This window comes from Centropristis striata, chromosome 13 (assembly GCF_030273125.1).
Source record: "Centropristis striata isolate RG_2023a ecotype Rhode Island chromosome 13, C.striata_1.0, whole genome shotgun sequence".
NCBI lineage: Eukaryota > Metazoa > Chordata > Actinopteri > Perciformes > Serranidae > Centropristis > Centropristis striata.
The window spans coordinates 16,052,685-16,074,419 of NC_081529.1; the positions used below are offsets into that span (position 1 = coordinate 16,052,685).

At 40.6% G+C, this 21,735-nt stretch overlaps 1 protein-coding gene across 2 annotated transcripts in view; it reads left to right on the plus strand.

Annotated features, from left to right (window-relative positions):
• Positions 1 to 21,735, plus strand: part of spop (speckle type BTB/POZ protein) — a 127,346-nt gene that overhangs the window by 69,867 nt on the left and 35,744 nt on the right. For both annotated transcript variants that reach the window (XM_059348901.1, XM_059348902.1), the window contains exon 7: positions 8,904 to 9,031. In XM_059348901.1, the coding sequence (XP_059204884.1) occupies positions 8,904 to 9,031 (128 nt within the window). The remainder of the gene's footprint in view (positions 1 to 8,903; positions 9,032 to 21,735) is intronic.

The following is a 21,735-nucleotide window of genomic DNA, read 5'->3' on the forward strand; positions in this document are numbered from 1 at the left end:
TGTACAGGAAGCGTGGAGGAGGGAAGATGGGTAGGGTGGGAGGTAGGGAGGGGAGAGGAGAGGTGGGAGGCGGAAGTGTGTTTGAATCGGAGGTGTATGCAGTGAAACTGTGTACAACCCCCTGCGGTGCAGGTTGTGTAGAAAGGGAAATCATTTTTCCTGCTGAGAAACATTTCCTCATGTGAACTTGACACCCCCACCTCCTTGTGTGTGCTTTCCGTCCCTCATTTGCTCATTTAGACCTCTCTCTCCTCTCTTTCACATTCAGCATATCACTTTCTTTTTCTTTTATCCTTTTTTTATTCCACTTCTGCCCTGTAACGGTGGAATACCACTTCTTAACCCTCAGCGACAGGCTCATGAAAACTAAACCTGACTGCGCTTATTGTCCTTAAAGCTTTCTGTCCCGGCTGTTATACTGTATGCTGGTGGCTATGTGGTATTGTGGAGAGGATTTGCCTGTGGTATGAGTAATAAACAGACCTGCTTGGCCATTTCGTGAGCACTGCTCTTTTAAATGACCCCAGAAAAGCCTGAATATGGGGAATACCGAGTGTAGTGAAGAGGATCTCATTTTCCTCTTCTCTTCTCTTTTTGTGTCTCAAGGGGCTTTCTTCTATAAATGGTGTGCTCTATGGTGCACACCCCATCCCATTCTTGCCATATGCCCTCCTCCAATCTTCCCACAATCCCCCTGGGGAGACCTGGGCCCTCCACTTCGCTCGCCCTGTCACAGGAGAAAATTACCCAACTGCCAGCATATTTGTGACAGTTTAGTGAGCACTCCGTCTAAGAATATGGCAGTAAAGATTGCTCTATCGGTTCTGGATCATTTAGAATCCAATTTAATCCAGGCCTCTAGCAAAAAGGCCAAATAAAAACAAAGTGCCTTAATTAAGAAAGCTGGGTGGCTGTGGACTGTTTGTGTGGCAGGTCACTGCATGGCCTGCTTATGCACTGTGTCCCTATGGGGACAATTTCTGAGACAATGCATATTAAGTATGTTATGAGTGCTTTGAATATGAATAGTTAGGAGGAAGAATGAGTGGATATCTTTATATCAGAAGAAGATATCAGATCAAGAAAGGACAGTTCGGAAACTGTAGTGAGTACAGTGTATTGAAATAAAGCAGAGTAACATTGCTATTAAAGGCAAATGTTAATTTCCCACTCAGCACGGAACTAAACAATTGAAGCTTGTGTTCGACATGTCGGTTAGATTTTCTGCTTTTTGTAGCTTTTGGACGAGGCACACTATGTCACTAATGTAAAAGTATTGGCCATACACTTACTGTTTAATTATACCCAGACTCTGGGTGACTCTGAATGAGTATAACTTATGATTTGTGTTGACTGAACCTTTTCAACTGCTTTTTAATGGAAAAATTGCATTTTTGGTGATTGGATTGCGAGCACTTCTTTTCTGGAAATTGCTCAGAAACCTTCTAATTGTCAACATACCATAGAAAGCCATGCATCCTCTGAATGCTCTAGGTCTCTAGTCTGTGCTTGTAAAGTTTCACGAAGATGTCATTATTCTAGAGATCACATTATATACAGTTATATACAGTGAGGTCAAGTTCCAAGAAATACTCTTACTACAATGAAATGCTGTGGGAATTAATAAAATTGGGCTCATGGATCCACAAGAATCTAAGTCATAGCCAATTTATGCAATTGCAAGACTGTTCAGGGACCCCAGTATGCAGAAATATTCAAATACAGTAGGTGAAAAAAATGCAAAAGAAAAACACGTTTTTTGCCCCAAACTGCATGGCATAAGAATAAAGTGGGCATGTCTCTTGGGTACACATAGAACCCATTTCCATTCAGATATTATGAGGTCAGAGGTTAAGGGACCCCATTAAAAGTGGGCATGTCAGATCTTGTCTTTGGAGCGTTATTTACCCCATGGTTCCGACAAGATATCATGACATGAGCCAAAGGATTCCTTCGGGCTCCTAGTTTCATATGATAACAGAATCTTCACTGAACTGAGTCTGCTGCAGCCTCTGAATGACAGAAAGGAGTTGAAGAGGTTAAAAGAGGAGGTATAGAAACAGTCCAAGATTTGAAGGCTGCTGGCAGATTTTGACTGGAAAGCTTGACATTATCTGATGAAACACCATATCCGCATCAGTCAGCCCTTGAGCCCCCCACTAGAGAGTGTGTGTGTCTGTGTCTGGATCCTCTGATGGTCCCTACTTGCTAATGGAGATAGATTCAGGCAGCAGCGGTAGCCCGCCACCCCCTCTCCCCCACACCGTACTCCTGTACTCTCGGCTTGGCCACATAATTTCTCTCCCTGGCTTAATGTGCCGGTTCTCTCCTCCGAGGCTGTGAGGCTGTTGGGTGGGTTGTAACTTGTCTCTTGACACTCCCCTCTCCCCCCTCCCTCCTCCTTTTTCTCAAAGAAAACATCTGCCCCCCTGCAGACTCCTGTTCTGACAGCTCGGAGAGGAGAGATGGAAAGTTCTCATCCTCTGCCGCAAGCTGTTTTGTATTCATATAGTCTCCTTGTTAAGTCTCCCCTACAGACAATGGTTTTGTTGTTTTGTAGCCAAAGGCTAAGTGGGTGAGTGGAGAACGGCTAATAGAGGAAGAAGGTATTGGTCAGTCGTTACATAATCAGATGGTATTGACATTGGTAGAAAGGATGTCAATAGACATGTTTGTGCTGACACCAGATAATAGAGCTCAATCATCAATAGAGATTAGATTTTCTTCTCAGAAACACTGTGCATCATGTTTAGATGTGTGTCTGTCTTCTTTATGCAGTGTTTATCAGAGAGAATAAAGTTGTATATTAGATTTTTAAACTCCTCCAAGCGACATAAATACATGCTGGTATAGATTGGTCGGTTAATGGCTCTGCTAAGTGCTTGTTCACATCAATAGGTTTGTAAGAGAGTGTGGTTATGAGTTGTGCCTCCTCTCAGACAATTAGTTGATGAATTAGTCCAGAGTTCCCACAGTCAAGGAAAACCTGGAAAAGTCATTGAATTTTATAATAAAATTGTCCAGGCCTGGGACAAAATCTTGAAATTAGTAGGAGTTTTATGAAATTAATTAATGGAGGAGTATTCGAAATAACCTTCCATGTAATGTCACAAAATATATATATATATTAACATTATTTATATGTTGTGAGATGTATTTTCTGTATCTGTTGCAGTGGCGACTGGTTACTTTCAGTAAAAGTACTAATACAACACTCCTCATTACTCCACTACAAGTAAAAGTCCTGCATTCAAAACTTACTTCAGTAGAAGTACAAAAGTATCAACATCAAAATGTACTTAAAGTATCAAAAGTAAAAGATCATTTGTATTGATGCATTTATGTTAGAAGTGTTTTAATGTCGTAAAGACGGGGCTAATTTTAACCACTTAATATACTGTTATGAGTTTTAATTAAAAAAAACAAAAAAAAAACTTGAAATTTATCATGTTTTGTATGTAAAATTTTGACCAGAAAATTAACTAAAGCTGTCCGCTAAATGTAGTGGAGTAAAAAGTTCAGTATATTCCTCAAAATGTAATACTATAAAATGGAAATACTCAAGTAAAGTACAAGTACCTCCAAATTGTAATTAAGTACAGTACCTGAGTAAATGTACTTAGTTACATTCCACCACTGATCTGTTGTCATATGTGTTGATGTGTGATGTTTCGTCTCTCATCACGTACATTTCTTACATTTCTTCCCACTCTGCCCCCTCCCCCGTGTCTGCCATCTAGCAGAAATTATGTTTGAATACAGTTTGAATCTGATATGTTTGAAAAATGCCACGCAAGTGTACATTTAATTTTTCATGGCTCCCTAATGGCTGATACAAAATCGGTCATTAGGGAGCCATGAAATATTATGTAGTATGTAGGCAACATACTCGATTTGAATTCAGAAATGAGTTTGTAATCAAATGCATTAAGAATAGTCTGATAGTCGGCTACAATCTGCTCTGTTCGCCTCATTTGAAAGCCAGAGCCAGACACATATAACAGCTGTAAAGCAATCTTTTACAGCTGTGTACTATACAGTTCTGTTTGTGTTGGGCATTGTGAATGGTCCTTGAAATGTTATCATGGGTCCTTGAAAAGACATGAAAAAGTTTTGAAATTTTGTCTATAAAAATGTGTGAGAATCCTGAAATCAGCCATCTATGATTTCTTTTGTCAAATAGTTATTTTCTATGCTTTTTCAATGCTGAAATACTTCTTTCCAACAAGCTGGTAAACACTTGATTTAAAGTGGTGCTTTTGCTGGATTCTTTGTTGAGAAACTCAGATTGGTGGATTAAATCAACTACAAAATCTCATGAGTGTTAGTTGACTAAGAGTATCTTTAGTCCTCGTGGTTCGTGTCGAGATAAGATTTGAGGCTGAGCATGTGAAAGAGAAGGCCTGAAGAGTGATAGACAGGAAGCGAGATGTTGACTCTGGCTGCTGTGTCGGCTGTTATTTTTCTACATGCCAGCTCGTCTTCTGGCGACCTTCTCGTTCTGTGTGCCAATCGCACCCCTGAGCCCTCCGCCTGAATATGGATGCCCCGCTCACTTAAACACTGTGGCATCGCTCCCGCTTTCCCTCGTCTTTTTTCTCTCTGTCTGCAGCTCAGTCCTCATTTTTCTCACCTTCCCCATCACCTTCAGTCTTTTTCTTGAAGGTGAGAAACTTCAATGCCGGGGAACTATTAAAGTGCATCTTGATGTGGCAAAAACTGTTGTGTTCTTTTTTGAGCGGTACCTACACATGTCTACAATGTACCTGTGACTTTTCACACAAAGTATAGAATTATCAAGTGTGCTGTGACATAAGACATACTTTCCTATCTGTGCTTGTTATACTTTGTGTCCTACCAGCCTTTTTCATCACTCACACTTGGATAGCTCTGTTGTGCAGACCCCGTCTTCCACTGTCCAGCTCTTTTTGGTATTCTGGCAGAGCGGCTGTCCTCCCGCCACCTTGGCCGGCTCACTGAGAGAGTGAGCGCCAGCGGTCTGACCTGCCGTTGATTCACTGCCAGTGCAGGTTTCTGATGCCCCACTAGAAATGGCAGCATGGCATTAGCTGAGCTCAGCACACACACACACTAACACACACACACACACACACGGCTTCATCATCTGTGCCCTGCATGCATGTGCACATTCACACACACACAGGCACCTCGCAGTCAAAAAAAAAAAAAAAGTCACACCTCTCTCTCCCTTTCCCCGAGTCTGCTGGAGCTTCTTTCAGCATTCCCTCTCACCTCACCTCTTCCTCTTGGCTCTCTTCCCCTCCGTCTCACTCTCCTGCCAACCTCTCTCTCCTCACACCCGAGTTTAGCTTTAGATACCGCCACTGGGGAAGTCCTCACTCATCACTGCTCGTCTTGTTTCATACCCAAATAACACAACTTCACAAGAAGAGTCTGCGCCTTGGGACTTCATCTGGGTCTCACACGCTAGGTTTATCAAACATGTTTAAAGGACATGAAAGAGCGGATGAAAGTCAGCTGAGAAAGAGTTTCTTCAAACCCTTGAGAGATATTCCAGGTACTATTTCTTTGTGTCTACCCAGCCACAAACAGTACAGTGTACCGAGGTCACACAAGTTTGACTCTCTTTTCAAAACTACTCAGCTTTGGTTGAGAGATCTTTGCTCTATAAAACCTAGTCTTTTTTGGAAACACTGACAGTCTCCCTGTTACACTCAGCAGCAGAACAATGAATAAAGTAGAGTGCTGTGAAAAAGCAGAATGTAAGGATTCGTAATTTTTGTGCTTGCATGCATGCTTATGCATGTGTGTGTGTTTGCATGGTGATTTCTGTCAGCCTCTTTGCGTACACTCTCCGGGGGAAGAGGATTACAGCGGAGGACCGCCTGCATGAGCAGTGGTGGGAATAACTGCATATGCACTGCACTCCTCCACCAATCCCCTCTTAGGCAGCCTGCTCCCTCAGATCCAAACAGGGGATTTGACATAGGATCTTACAGCAGCATTGACACTTCATCTTAGTGTTTCCTGCTGCGATCTGTCTGCAGATCTCCTGTTGGGATCTTCGAAGCAAGAGAAGCCTGAACCTGAAGCCTGTTTGGACTGCCACGGCTAAACACATGTAGTCTGCTCAAACTGCAGATGTATACGGGTGAGAGGTGATGACCTCTGCGTATGTGGTGACTTTGCAACTTATAGTCAACTCAACAGTGTTAAGTAGCGAGTTTGAGATGCTTTCTCTACATTTTTAATCTAACAAATAAAGAAAATAAACACAAAATGTCAAGAAAAGAAACATTCTCGCATGTATTTTCCTTATAAAACAGAAAAATACACCTTCAGAATTCAAGTTTTTCTCTTTCAACAAACTTAGATTAACTTAACTGCCTTGTTAAGGCATTATGAAACCCTTTCTACCGAACTTGACAGAAACAAAATACAACTCACCAAACCCCTCTTGGTTAGTCTTTCCACCCTTCAAACAATCACCAACTCTGGATTGGTCCAAATAAATCTTTTAATATGCTTCCTCTCCCCTCCGTCTCTCTCTGCTGCTGCTGGCCTCTTTAGGGGAGCTGCTGCTTAGTGGGCAACTCCTTCTTTGAAGGCAGATTGTTAACTTTGGACTATTCGTTTGTTAGTTCATTATGCATAACTTTGAGCTAGGGCTGGGTGATATGATGATGTATATTGTCAAAATAATACAAAATTGTCTATCAAATATATATATATTTTTATATATTTCTATTACAGTGTTGGAAAACAAGCAGTCAAAATATTTTTCATATTTTCTTTTATTGTAAAGCACTTTTTTTTTTTTAACTTAAAATGTGTTATATTGACGCAGTTATCATTTGAATTATGCTTTACTTTATCATCATTGCACATGGAAGCAAACCATGAAAACGCTGTTTGCTAAAGTTGAGTATGGAGTCTACAAAAATAGGCTCTACCATGTGGTCATTTCATGTAGACTATCTATTTATTGAATTACCAGGAAACATGCTATATTGTGATATATGTAAGGTAATTGAGATATGATATAAAATATATTGTGATAGAAGATTTTGGCTGTATCGCCCAGCCCTACTTTGAGCCTTTATATAATTTAAACAGGTAGTTTATATAAAACTTCACCCCTCTCTAAGTTGTCATGAACTGGAAAATGATCTATAGAGACCAAAACCGTGTTTTGTACCAGGCTGTAAACATGTTTATTTCTGCTGTAAAGTTTAACGGTGGAGTGGGGATTGACTTGTTTTTGGAGCCAACCTCAAGAAAACTTCATTTTCTAGCCTTAGAGGTTGTCGCTTGGGTACAGCCCCAAATTTTCATCATTTGGCATTAACAAGAGTAGAATCTGTAGATTGTCCATGGATATAGGTTTTGCTTGTCCCATAGTTCTTAAATGTCTCAAATATAAACTTAAAGTGTTAAATAATACATAACATTTGTGCAGTGTTTTTTGGTCAGCGTTCAGGCCACTCACGAGTTTTCCAGTTGCTTTCATTTTTAAAGTTGCAAGTTGTTCTTATTTTTCATTTTCAAGTCTCAAATTCATTTCATGATCAGTCATGCCTCTGGGGATATGAAACATTTACATTCAAATAATCTCCATGTACATGTTGAATTCTAATGTCGCTTGCAAATCACAGCCTGCTCAGCACCTCACCACCTTCTTAACGCTTAAATGCCACTCCAGGAGCTTCCTGTGGGTTTGCATGTATGCTGCTTACTGATGTTATTCACGCACAAATGTTAATTTACATATGTGGAGTTGATATGCTGTGTGTTGACTTGGCACTCCTCTGAATTGCACTTTGGCGGTAGAACCGAATGAGCATCGCACAATCTTTTCTGGTGATTTTGGTGATTGATTCTTTTTTGTGTTTTAAGTTGATTTGCTCTTGGATTGTGTTCCTGCTCTTTCACAACACAATCCAATTATCCAGATGCGTGCTGACATCACATGAAGGGCATCTTGATGTCCAAAGAAATGCTTTTCCTTAATCATTTGTTGCCTTTATAGGACAGGATGCATATTAGCAGACATATACTGCCTTAAGTTATTACCTTCATCATGTGGTGAGGCTTGTCTACCCTGATAGTAATAGACAAAGATGTCTCCATGCACAGAAAGGGTCTGAAGCTCGTCTCGGCTGAACACATTCAGAAATCCCTGAGCAATGCCCAAGGAAGCATTTTCGACTCATTAACAAAATGGCGAATGATGTAATTTCTCTAAAGAATGGTGTTACATCCCTCCAACAGAGCTCCAGTTACTCGCAGAATTTATGTGCGAGTGCCTCGCTTCCTTTCTATCGGCAATTAGCTTTAATTTGCTGTGATCTCTGCAGCAGTTATAGTCCGTCGTCATTATCTTTTGACCTTGTATGTGAGCATTTGTGACTGTTAGGTGACTGCAGATAGCTGTGACCGCCCCCACAGTGTGACTATTGTACACACAAGAACTCCAGCACCTTTTTTCCTGTGTCTTTGTAGTGCAACTGAGTGTTACAGAATCCTTCCTGCCACTGTCAGAGATAATTGGCACTCCATAAACACATGATAATTGGACTGCTTTGATCCCTGCAATTTCTCACTTCTTGGCCAAAGAGGCACAGCAGTTCTGTCTCATGTTTACCACTAGTCTTTATGTGGCAGCGAGAGGATACAGAGAGTGAAAGAGGGAGAGAGAGAGAGAGATTCTGTTTTCTTCTGAAGTGTTAAAAGCTCCCTGCAGGCAATACTTCCTGCACCCAGCCTCTTTCGCCATTGTTTCTCCGCTGCTTATGGCCATGACTCATAACAAACTTTCTCTTTCGCACACACATTCACACACGCAGAGCCTAATCACGTTGTGAAAGTCTCCAAATAATCTTGTTTCTCCTTGTTTGTCCGTGTGTTTTTCTTTTTCCCAGAGAGCCAGAGAGCGTATCGGTTTGTCCAGGGGAAGGACTGGGGTTTCAAAAAGTTCATAAGGAGGGACTTCCTGCTGGACGAGGCCAACGGTCTGCTGCCTGACGACAAACTAACACTTTTTTGTGAGGTAAGGGTTGAGACAGTTTATCTGAACTCAGGTTATTTGTTACACAGAGTTCACACCCTCTTCATTCTTAAGCTCAAAATCTTTCAAAAAAAAGAAATCCACGGTACAGGCAGCACACTTTAAAAACGATAATCCTGATTATATTGCGGGATCAAAATTATTATTCATACTTCAACATGGCAGACAAACACAGACTTCTTTTAACTTTAAAAACCAAATTGTGATGCTGGATCATACTGATGCTGAATCATGTGTATCTTAGTGGAACTACTTGTATTTCCACAGAATTTAAATTTTAATAGAATCTAAAAATACTGTTGAAATATCTAAATTTATTGTTTGTATTGCTGCGTTTGCCTTGGAGTGATCACAACTGTAATTCCTGTCTCACTCATCTTTTTATTCAGCACTACAGCTCATTGTATGTCCCTGTTAGTGAATAATGTATGCTTTTATTGGTACTACATAGCCTCTGGGTTTAGATCTCTCTCTGCCATCACTAACATACAAGCTGATTGTCATTCAGCCGGCATGGTTGCTTGGCTCCGATTCCTCTGATCCAAAGCCGGCTGCTGCTCCTCATCGAAAATTCCCTTGTTGTTTTTCAGCTGTAACACAGGGGGCAGCAGAGGTCAACTGTCCTCTCTCTCGTTCCTCTCTGCTCCTCATAATAGAGCCGGGGAGCAGAGAAGAGGTTAAACTTTCTGGGTATGTTAATGCCTTAGTTGTAATGCATGCACCCATAAATGTTTAAAAAGCATGGCAGTGGCTGTTTAAAACAATTCTAATTAACCCTGCGGGTATGGAGGAGAGCATGTCTTGAAGTTTTCCCTTTTTGTAGCGGAGCAATGTGCAAGTCTGTTTAAAGTGTTTCCAAACTGGGCTTATTGACAGAGGGGTAGGAGGGGCAGTGCTGCTTCTCAGAGCCATGTGGGATGGGGGGGTAGAGTCGTGTGTGTGTGTGTGTGTGTGTTTGTGTGTAGGAGTATCTTTTGCATATATTGTGTGTGTTTGTGCAGGCGTGTCTCGTTGGGACGTAATTCTGAGGATGAGACTGTTTGCTGGAGGAGAGAGAGAGAGAGGGATTAGTTACCTTGAAGAGTCCTCTCTCACTGAACACATCCACTCTCCTGAAGGGGAGGAGGTGGGATTGCTGGTTCAAGTCCTCTGTGGCCACTTCCTCCCCCGTAAATATCTGTTGTACTGTGGTAATTAGCCACCTCTGCTGATGAACAAGCAAGGTCTGATTTATATAACTCATTTTATACACAAGGAAAAATCAATGTGGTTAATGTAAAAACTGCACACAACAGACAGAGATTAAATGAGAGCAGGAAGTAGATAAGAAATAAACAGAAAATGTCCACCACCAGTCTCAGGTGCTATGGAAGTTTTCTCAAACTGCGTGTTGCATTATAAATGTATAAACCTCCGGAAACATTCAGCAGAACAGCCACAGATGACCCGAGCTGTCTACAGGGTTCATATTCTTAAAGCAAAATATACAGACCGGCTGCAGTGTTTAAAAATCAATTTTAAAATGTGTGTGTGATAAATGTAAAAAAAATCAAATAAAAATACAGGCTGGAAGTGGGCTGTTGTGTGCAGTAAACGATGAGTTTTGCCAGTAGTGTCTCCCACCAACACATGGGCAGGACGGTTGGAGTTGGGTTTTGGGTGGCTGGTGGTAAGAAAGTGCAGAGTGTGTTTGAATCTCTTTTCCTGGTCTTTTTCCATGTGAAAGTGAAGCCCAGTGTTTACCGTCAGCGACCTGGCTCCGCTTTCGTCCAGATGGTCTCGTCCTGCATCTGAGAGAGCCCCATCGCCCCAGAGCCCAGCTCTCTCCCTCTTCTCTCCTCTCTCATCCCCTCCACTTCCTCTCTTCCCCCTCCATCTTATCTCTCATTCAAACCCAATCTCCTCCTCCTCTTTTCCCTTTTTCCTTTCATCTCTGGCTGCCTCCCACTTTCCCAGTTTCTTACTTTTATCCCGTAACTCTACCTTCACCTCTCCCCCATGTCCCTCATCTCCCCCCTCTGCTCTGCCTCCCTACTTTCCGCTCCTCCCTCTTTGCCCTCCTTCCACTCTTGTCTTTCTTCCTCTGTGTAGTCAAGTGTCAAAGAGGCGAAGGGGGCTGTGAGGAAAGGCCAGATCACTGTTGGAGGAGAGTACTGGCTCAACCTCTCCTCCTGACCCTGGTTCCCTGTGTGTGGTTCAATTGCCTCCGGAGACATTAGTAATTCAAATTTAGCACAGGGAATCTCACTATATGTCATGTTGGAGAGCCCCGGAACAACACCAGCCACTGTTCTCTCACTTTTTGTCTCCCTCTTTGTCTCCGTCTCTCTTTGTCCGTCAGTCCCTGCCAGACACCTGCAGGTATTTAATGAGGAGATAGCTCCCATTAAAGGTGCTGCGTTGGCTGTCAAAGAGAGCATGAGAGACAGGGCGAGATAAAGGAGGCACAGTGAGAAGAAGTGAGATTGAAGGAGAAGAACTTTGTGGGCATCCAGCCAACACAGCGTCAATGCTAAAATTATATATTCTCCATTGTGCATGAGCTATGGGCTTCCTTATTAAATAGAAATGTGAAATTATCTTGTTTGTATTAGCCTGGAGAAGCAGGTCATCAGCATCTACTGAAAAAAATCCAGAGCGCGCATCCCCGAAAAAAACAAAAGGCCAAGCTGGTTTGGATTTGATCTAGTTTAGAAAGAATGTTTTCATACGGATGAGCCATGTTTTTACCTTCTTTTCTTATTCCCCCTCTAATGAGACGCAGAGGTAAAAGAGGTTAAATCATCTCGCTCTTTCCCTGTCAGTGCGGCAGGTAACCTCTCGCTCTGAGGTCAGACTGTTGCTATCTCAGCTTTTCATGCTATAGATAATGCAGATGCTGTGGAAAATCTCAACAACTTTGTGCTGTCGTGGTTTGCCTGCAGGCGATGTTGACTGAGTGTTGACTGACACTGTAAGGGTTACTACTCTGGAAGTCTGTTTTGACTGACTAAAGGGAAAAAGGAGGTTGTTTTTGGGAGGGAGAAGTTTATGGTGAAACTTATCTGTCAGTCATGTTAAATTGGCTGGTGGAAAGTGAAGGAACACATCGGCCCACCTTCAGTCGGTCAAAAGGAGTTGGAGAGCTGCTGCTGCTGGACGATTTTGGTTGTTTCACAGAAGAAGTCCGGATAAAGCCTGATACTCTGTATCAACTGTGCAGACACAATATACTGTATCATTTATTACTCTATTTCAACCATTGATAGGCTCTGTCTTCAGTGATGGAAAGAAACTAAGTACTCAGGTTCTGTGCTTAACCCGGTTAGTGGCCGTTTTTTAATACTTTTCATTCTGTCTGTACATACCAAAAAAATGGCATATTGGTATCATTTTTTCAGCACAACCTCACCTATATGACCTGATAATCATATTTTTTTTCACTTTGCCTTACTGGATCAGCATTTTGAACACAAAAAAACACTGAAAATCAGATTTTGAAAATTATGTTTTCTTTTTACTTAAAAAACACAATCACGCTCAATGAATTTTAAATGTTGCAAATGTGAACACAGGTTACAAATGTAACATATAACAGGTAAAATAATGCTAACATTCATTTGTATATTACAGGTGCATCTCAATACATTTGAATATCATAGAAAAATGTTTTATTTTTAGTAATTAAATTCCAAAAGTGGAAATAGCACATTATATAGATCCATTACACACAGAATGAAACATTTAATGTCTTAATTTATTTAATTACTTCTAATTATAATGGTTATGACTTACATTTAATGAAGACCTAAAATTCAGTGTAATTGTCAATTTAATATTGCAAAAGTATTTCTAAAAAGTATAATTATTATGGAAAAGTTGGCCCCTGAAATGTTTGTCCATTCATATGCACTCCATACTTGGTTGGGGCTATTTGACTTGAACTACTGGAAATGGACTTTTTCATATATTCTAATTTAACAAATGTACTTGACCTTTTTCTCCGGTTTTAATTGGTGGGTCATCATCAAATACAAACTTACATGGAGTTGAAAGCCAGAACTTTAGAGGGAACTGATGGCTGATGGCTCTATGCTGCTTTTTTTTTTCCACGTCATGACATTGTGAAGAAGTCATGTGATTTGATCATGCCACTATGATAATCCCCCCTCCAGAGGGGGGATTATCATTTCACTGCTGCATCTGATTCACACATAATTGAGAGAGGGAGGAGCGACGAAAGGGTTTTATGCATGTTTTTCAGTCGCAGGTTTTGCGGACTTTGTCCCGAACTCACATGCTGTATTATCAATCGGACCCAGCGGGCTGGAGCCACAGTTTGCAGGTCACCTGTGCAAGCATTCTACTCATGCAGTTAGGGGAGGATCCCACTAATCATTATAGGTAAATTTTAACCGCTGATGGTTATGTATTCTGTAGATTTGCTGAGGCCACACTATTTGAAAATGCTCCACCTCTAAAAAGGAGGAATAAACACAAACACACTGATGGGATTTACAAGTCCCACAGAGAAGATTGTAGTGGGAAAGAAAAACATGCATTTTGCATTAGAAAAAACTAAAAAGCTATTATTAAAAACTAAAAGGAAGCAATTAGACTTTAATTAATGGACACAATGATTACTGTAATGCAAATGAAAAGTGGACAGATGTGGTTTGAACTCGAACATCAATGAGCTGTAAAATCTCTACAGGCTGCTTACTGCTTTGTTTTGTTAGGGCATTTAGTGTGTATGTGGCTGCGTTTACCTCAGTATGAACATCTCCACCCACTCTCTCCATATACAAAGGCTCAAGATTATAATATAATTTTAAGGGCAATGTTTTGAGTAATAGCAACAGTTTGTTGACCAAAGTAAATATTTTGTAATCAAATTATGTGTGTTATCATTTCTTTTCTGATCTCAGTGATCTGGTAGGTATCTAACCCCTGACAAAGCGACATATCTTTAGCATATATGGTACCAAGAGATGACAGTTAACACAAGGACACACATTTAGAGTTTAGACGCACAGTTCGTACTTGCTGCTGCAATTCGCCTCTCAATCAAAACTAAAAACAAGAGACGAACTTGGATGACGTTGTGAAATAGCCTAGGATTATTGGAGTTGTTATCTTCTATCCAGTGGTGGAAGAAGTATTCAGATCCATTACTTCAAAAACTTACTGAAGTAAAAGTACAAAAGTATCAGCATCAAAATGTACTTAAAGAATCAACGGTATAAGTACTCTTTATGCTCACTCAGATGGTTTCATATATTCTCAATTATTATTAGTATATTATTGTTATTGATGCATTTATGTAAGCAGTGTTTGAATCTTGTCATGGTAGGGCTCATTTATTTATTAATTTATTTATTTAACCTTTCTTTTACCAGGAAGTCCCTTGAGATTGCAATCTCTTTTTCGAGGGAGACCTGGCCAAGATTGGTTGCCAGTTACGGATTAAAATGACAGTGACAAAACATGGGAACATAAAGTAAAAACAGCAGAAAAGAAAAATGGTCAATACACACATTGTACATACAGAAAGTTGCTGAATCCAACTCAGGTAAAAGAATTGCAGTAACATGGACCGTTTGAATTGCTTTACATTTTCCCAGGGATACCATGTTTGTAAAATGTAACACACATTTTGCAGAGTATTCCAAGACCATGGGGCAAAGTAGTAGAAGGCTTCTTTGCCCCATTCAGTGAGGACTCTTGGAACATGGTAGGTGATCCATTTAGAGGAACGACGCCGAGCATTGCTGTTGATCTGTCAGGAGGTTACATAAGTAAGACGGGACTAGACCCAGTATGGCCTTGTAGATGAAGATGTGCAAATGGAGTTTTCTGGGTAAATTTAGTGAGGGCCAGTTGACTAAGCTGTACAGCACACAGTGGTGAGTATGCGGACCAGAATTAGTGATGAAACGTAGAGCACTGTGGTATACAGTATCTAATAGATGGAAAGTACAAGTTGTAGCATGCATATAGAGAACATCCCCATAATCCAGTACACTTAAGAAGGTAGCCTGTACTTTTTTTTTTCTGGCTAACATAGTGAAGCAAGCCTTATTTCAATAATGAAATCCTAACCTTGGTTTTGGCTTTTTTTACAAGGTTCTCTATATGGGTTTTATAAGACATGTTCTCATCAAGCCAAAATCAAGCCTTTTGCTTTGGAATTTTATCTTAGTAAAGGTCATGAATTTGGTTTTCTTTGCATTTAGAGCTAACTTGAGGCCACTTAGTGGGATCTGAAGTTGTTTAAATGCATCCTGAAGCTCCTTGATGGTTTGACTCAGGGAGGGGGCAATTGAGTATACCACAGTGTCATCCGCATAAAGGTTTACGAGTTTAGCAGTTTGTATGTCATCCCCTATTTTATTTAAGAATAAAGAGAATAAAATTGGGGCTAAGATTGAACCTTGGGGGACATGCTTGGATATTTCTAAGAAGTCTGATTTGGGACCATCTATAAAAACACATTGTGTGCGCTCTGTTAGATAGTTTTTTGGAACTTTTTAAAGCTGGGAGCCCTACTCCAATATCACTAAATCTATTTAGCATTAGATCATGGTCTACAGAGTCAAATGCTTTTGATAGATTCTACAAATAAAGCAGCACAATGTTGCTTTTTGTACAAGGCATTGACAATATCATTTATTACCAATGTAGTTGCTGTAACGCTCCTGTGTCCTGCTCTAAAACCTGATTGTATATCTGTTAGAATATTATGATCTGCCAAAAAATGTTTTAGTTGGGTGTTTACTTGAGTTTCCAGTATTTTGGTCAGGGTAGAAAGCTTGGAGATAGGGCAGTAATTGTTCAGATCTGAAGGATCTCCACCCTTTAACAAGGGAAGCACATGGGCTGCTTTCATATTTTAGGCATTGAATTTGAGTTCAGACAGCAGTTGAAAATGTACGTTATAGGTTTAGCAATGAATTCGGTTGCAGCTTTTAACAGGAAGGGTTCAAGACCATCTGGTTCTGGAGACTTTTTTTGGATCAATGAATTTTAGAGCTGTACAGATGTCCTTTTCTCAAATGGGATTTCTGATGACCCACCCTGAGATGTCATAGCTCTGCAGACTGGATAACGAAAACCTGATTTAGACTCATTTAGTATGCAGCCAGAAGATACAAAGTGTTTGTTTAAGTGCTCAATTATATCATTTTTGTTTTTAAATTCAGTTGAGTTTGCATAAATATGATCAGAAAGACCAGAAGATGAGTTTGATCAGAACAATGACTTAATTTGCTTCCAGAATTTAGAGGGATTGTTTAGATTTTCTGATATAGTTTTTAGGTAATAATCCGATTGGGATTTTCTGGTCATACTTGTACAGTTATTTCTTAAGGTTCTGAAGGTAATCCAGTCAGCAGCAGAATTTGTGGCTCGAGCTTTGACCCATGAGGCATTTCTTTCTCTGATTTTAGAGCCAATTCGTCGGAGAACCATGGATTATTGCTCCCCTTGATCCTTAATTTCTTTAGTGGGGCATGTATATTGCAAATTGCTGTAAAAGCTTTATTAAAATATTCCCAGGCATTTTCAATATCAGGTATCAGGCAAACATTTTCAAAATCATGGTGGAAAGCCTACATATCAAAATGTTTAAAACATCTTTTAAAAACATACAGAGGTTTGTGTTTTGGTAATTTTGTGTCTCTTATACAAGCTATATGATCTTATACAAGCTATATGATCACTGATATCATTGCAAAATACAGCTGTTGATGAGTATTTTTGAGCTGTGTTTGTAAGAATCATGTCCAGTAGTACAGATTTACTATGGTCTCTCATTTTGATTCTTGTTAGATCATCAATAAGTTGCGTAAGATTTAGAGAATTACAAAAATCTTTAAAATGATCAGAGACGGGAGAGAGCCAATCCCAATTTAGGTCGCCCATGAGAATTAGTTCACAGTCCTTTAGGTTAGACACCACATCAGAGAGAGAGGAGCTATTTTGTGGCAGATGGTGGTCTATAACAGCCAACAACTTTGAAATATGAGTATTTATATAAGTTAACTTTCACAGCCAAATAGTTCGGGTTTACTTAAAGGCAATGTCACGGAGCATTTAAATTTTGATTTGACGTATATAGCAACTCCTCCCCCTTTGTTTGTGCGATCTGCTCTAAAGATATTGTATCTATCAATAGCAATCATATTATCTTGTATAGATGCTTTAAACCAGGTTTCAGATAGGACCATGATATCCATATTTGTTGTATCAACCCATCATTTCATCATGTCCATTTTTCGGAGGAGACTTCTAAAATTGAAGTGCACAAAGCCAAGACCTGTTCTGTTTTTAAAGTCACATGGAGGAGGCATATTTTGCATTAGGCCACACCCTGGGTTTGGCTGTACCTTTCCTGATAACAGTAGCAGCAGTATAACTAGGCACTTTGAAATTGAATACTTTACATTTCCTAGGTAGTGTGAGGGGATTCCAAATTGCACCAAAAAGCAGTCATTTAAGGTTTTCAGTGTTTGCAGGTTTAATAAAGGGCTCAGTGTTTGAGAATTGTAAAGTATCTGTTGGGGAGCAGCGTGATTTAGCTGGTGGTCATCAAATGCATTTCTGGTTGGCGAGTTAAATGTTGCAAGAATTATCCCTCTGTTAAATTCATCATTGTGAGAGGTTTGACCTGGTGTGAAACCAGGATTGCACATAAAGAAAAAGAAAAATAGTGGAAAATGCATTGTGCTTAAATTCCAGTGGAGATCCAGGCTGGAGGTGGATGCTGTTGTAGGCCCTGGCTGTAGCTGATGGAGTAGGCCATGGTTGTAGCCTCCTAGCAGCTATCCAGGTGATACTGTTATGAGGTTCTCATCGTTTTACATTCATTATGTTTTTTTAAGTTAAATCTCGACCTGAAAATTTAATTAAGCTGTCAAATGTAGTATAGTAGAAGTATAAAGTTACATAAAATGGAAATACTCAAGTAAAGCACAAGTACCTCAAAATGATACTTAAGTACAGTACTTGAGTAAATGCAGTTCCACCACTGCTTCTATCTAATATTCACAGATTAGTGAATGTATGTGTAAGTTTTATCATGATATGTAATTTCTTTCCAATGAAACATAATGTGTTAACTTGCAAACACACATTACATAAGTTGATCATCCATACAGCTACTGTAGCATTGTAATTTATGTGGCAAATTCAATCAGCGCTGTCCTCGGTCACTTATTTTATCAAATATTAAAATATTTTATGAGACTTGTAACATTATTGTCGGCATTAAGTTTCTGGCTGACATAAGCCACTTGTCATAGTGACAGATCATAGTAAGATGCATCAATATTCATTAATAACTTAGGTCTCTACTGGATACCTTTATGGCAAAATGACAGCAATTAAAGAAAAAACAATGCTGCATTACTGTTACTATGATAATTCTGTGACATTGTAGGATTTACGATTACTCATTGACGTATCGTGTGGACTACCCCAGAACTGGATGTGTTGAAGGTTAGAATATACACCACTGAAAGTCGACTGAATGAAAGGCAGTGTTACCTTGACTGAAACGACTCTGGAACATTGTTTGTGAATGTGTAACACAGCAAGACAAAATATGTCTCGCCAGATTTAGACGTTTTAATGTCACATATTATCCCTTTTATATGTACAACTTTTTCAACAATAGTGAGTAGGAGAAATAAATTCCTCCTTATTCACAGTGGGAATTATAACATGCGAAGCAAAACAAGAGGCGAAAAGCTGCGTATGCATATTTAGTTATTATTAATGTCCAGCACTGTAACCAGGCTGATGCCCCCCGCTGTGACACACACAAGGGTGATGAATGTATCTGTGAGGATCAGCGGCTGCATGTGCAAGCTGTAGGACGAGCCAGTGTTTTCCCTCTTGATTGGTTTGTCTTCTGCTGATCTTTGATGCGATTTACTGAAATATATATATCAACCGCCGCCTTGGCCACCACGAGCCGGTTGGAGGTCCTTTCTTTAAGGCTCCTTCAGAGCCTCCCACCTGGGGCAAGGTAGCGGTGGGAGAATAAATGAGTGGGGTGCTGATGTTCAGCTGTTTCCTCCTCTTCCTCATGGTGTTAGTGCGGCTTGCCTCTCCTGTCGGTGGGTAAGCACTTTGCCGGGTGACAGCACCCATCCTTCACAGGGCCCTGCCATATGCCGTGCTGCTGTCAGAGGAGACGACTGCAGATGCTCCAGCTGCTCCCTCCCTGCACGCTGAGCAACACGCACACACAAACACACACACACGCACACACACACGCACACACACACACACACACATATAACCAGGATAAAGAGGCAGAGGTGGGAGGATGGGGCGAGGGAGAAAGGATGCACACAGATATTTGGGTTTGTGTAAAAAGGGGAAGACAAAAACAATCTTTCATAGCTGAGAAATGAGGAAAAAACATATTTACACTGTTCTGCTTCTGCATAAACACAACAGAGTGTGAAAAAGTGAAAAGGGTGGGATGATTTGAATCATTTAAAAAGGGAATTGGAGACAGAAACAAAGACACAGAAGTACAAATGCTGATTGAGATGCAGAGACAAAGGAAGAGAATGAGCAAACAGAGTGCAAGCTTGATCCTTTTCATGCAGTGGGATTTTTACTGTCATAGCTTGTTGGCACACATTTTCTGAGCTACAATGGATCCTTTAATTGATACTGCCTTTGCAACACTTTTGCACCAGCACCACATCAACAGGTCTTTTAAATCCCATCAAAAGCCCTTTGCTTCTTCCAGAGCAAAGACAGCAGAAATTGAACAAACAGGCGACTTTTGCCTGCTTATTTATTTGTTTTCTTTGTCCAAACATTTCCTTCAAGCACTTTAGATCGGGCCTCAGAGTCTCAAAGCTATCACTTTAGTGTCTGTGATCTTCCAGCAGAGAAAACCAAACTACTTAAAAAGAGACCCAAATGGCTGGTGCTCACAGACGGCATGCAGAGGCTCAGCTCACTGCCAGTGGTGATACAGAGTGTGTGTGTGCGTGTTAGTGTGTGTGTGTATGTGTGGAACCTCTATGTCTGAAAGGCGTGTGTGTTTGTGTGTGTGTGTGTGTGTTTGTGTGTGTGTGTGTGTGTGTGTGTGTGTGTGTGTGTGTGTGTGTGTGTGTAAGAACAGGGTTGGTCAGGCACAACACGCTTGGCTGTGAATCAGGGCGCAGGCCACGACGCTCGTTCAGCAGCTTGACTTCAAACCATGCATGAAATATGCCACTGTCTGTGCAGATTTACCTAAATACTTCTGTGTCAATGGCAGGCAAGCCTGTCTGTCTGTGGACCGAGCCACTGAAATGGACACAGCTGGGTCCCTTCAAACAGCCAACTGAAATGAACACTCTAATACACAAATGAGTACATACAGTGGTGGGATTATGTGAAATTTAATTTTACTCAAGTGTTATGACTGTCTTGGAAAGTGCCAGATCTCAGCGAAAAACTACCACTTCACACGTTTTGGACAACAGAATCTCCAACCTAAACGAGAGAATAGGTCGTTTGACAATAGCACCCATAACGACCCATGTAAGTGTGTGTCAGAATGAACGTTTAAAGGTTCGTGGTACAGAGTGGAGCGTTTTGAAAATAGCAACCACGTCATTACTAGAGGTGGGGAAAAAATCGATACAGCATAATATCGATATATTTTGCGTGGTAATATTATCAATTCATGGCCTCCAAGTATTGATTTTTAGTGTTCCAGAGCCGTAGCGGGCTCACTTTTAGGAATATCCTGGAAATACTGGTATCATATAAAACTAGAAGATCTAAGGAGTCTATAGGCACCATGTGCATCAGGTGATATTTAGTCTTGTCTTCTTATTGCATGTTGATATCATCACAGTTTGTGTTTAATGACGTTGGTTCTGTCTTGTCATCATCTTAATAAGTGATGGAAAAAATGTTTGTTGACAAACGTATTTAGTCATTGTTTAGGTAGTCTGGTGACTGCAACCAGAGTGCAGATAAGCGGTTAAGGATAATGAATGAATGAATATCTTGGTGGTGACGACAATTTTTAATATTTTTTAAACTACAGGTCTACTATGTGTTCACATTGTAGCCAAGAAACCTCACATTGTTTTGTTTTTTCCCTAAAGTTGTTGTTTGCCCATTTTTCGGCTTATTCGATAGTGACAGAGAGATGGAGTGAAAGGGGGAGACATGCAGCTCCGAGCCGGACTCAAACGCGTCCCGCTGCTTTCAAGGACGAAGCCTCAGTGGTATGTGCTCTGCTGGTGAGCCGGTGACACCCAAACTCACATTGTTTTAATGATGAAATCAGTCAATAATCAGCTTCTTCCATCTCACCACGAACAACAGTGTTCTGACTTCACACTGCACAAAGCGTGAGTAGTTTTAAGTTGAGTTTGAGTTGGAGGTGTGCAGCCTGCCCCCCGCAGCGCTAACAGCTCACTGTGGCTGCTCCGTCTCCTTCCATTGGCAGTCTTTAGACTTTGATTTGTCATGAACGTTATGTGCTTTTTGTTATTTTTTGTGATGCTTTATTTCTCTTCTCCCGCGTTGTGTCTGTCCCTGCTCCGGCTATCTGCCCAGTTTTTCTTCTGTTTTCTGAAGAAAAAAAACAACAACCCAGAAACACAAAGCACGTCGCAATTGTGCTCCGAAGAAAAGAGTGACCAAACAGTATCCTGTTAAAACGGCGACTGTAAAAGCGT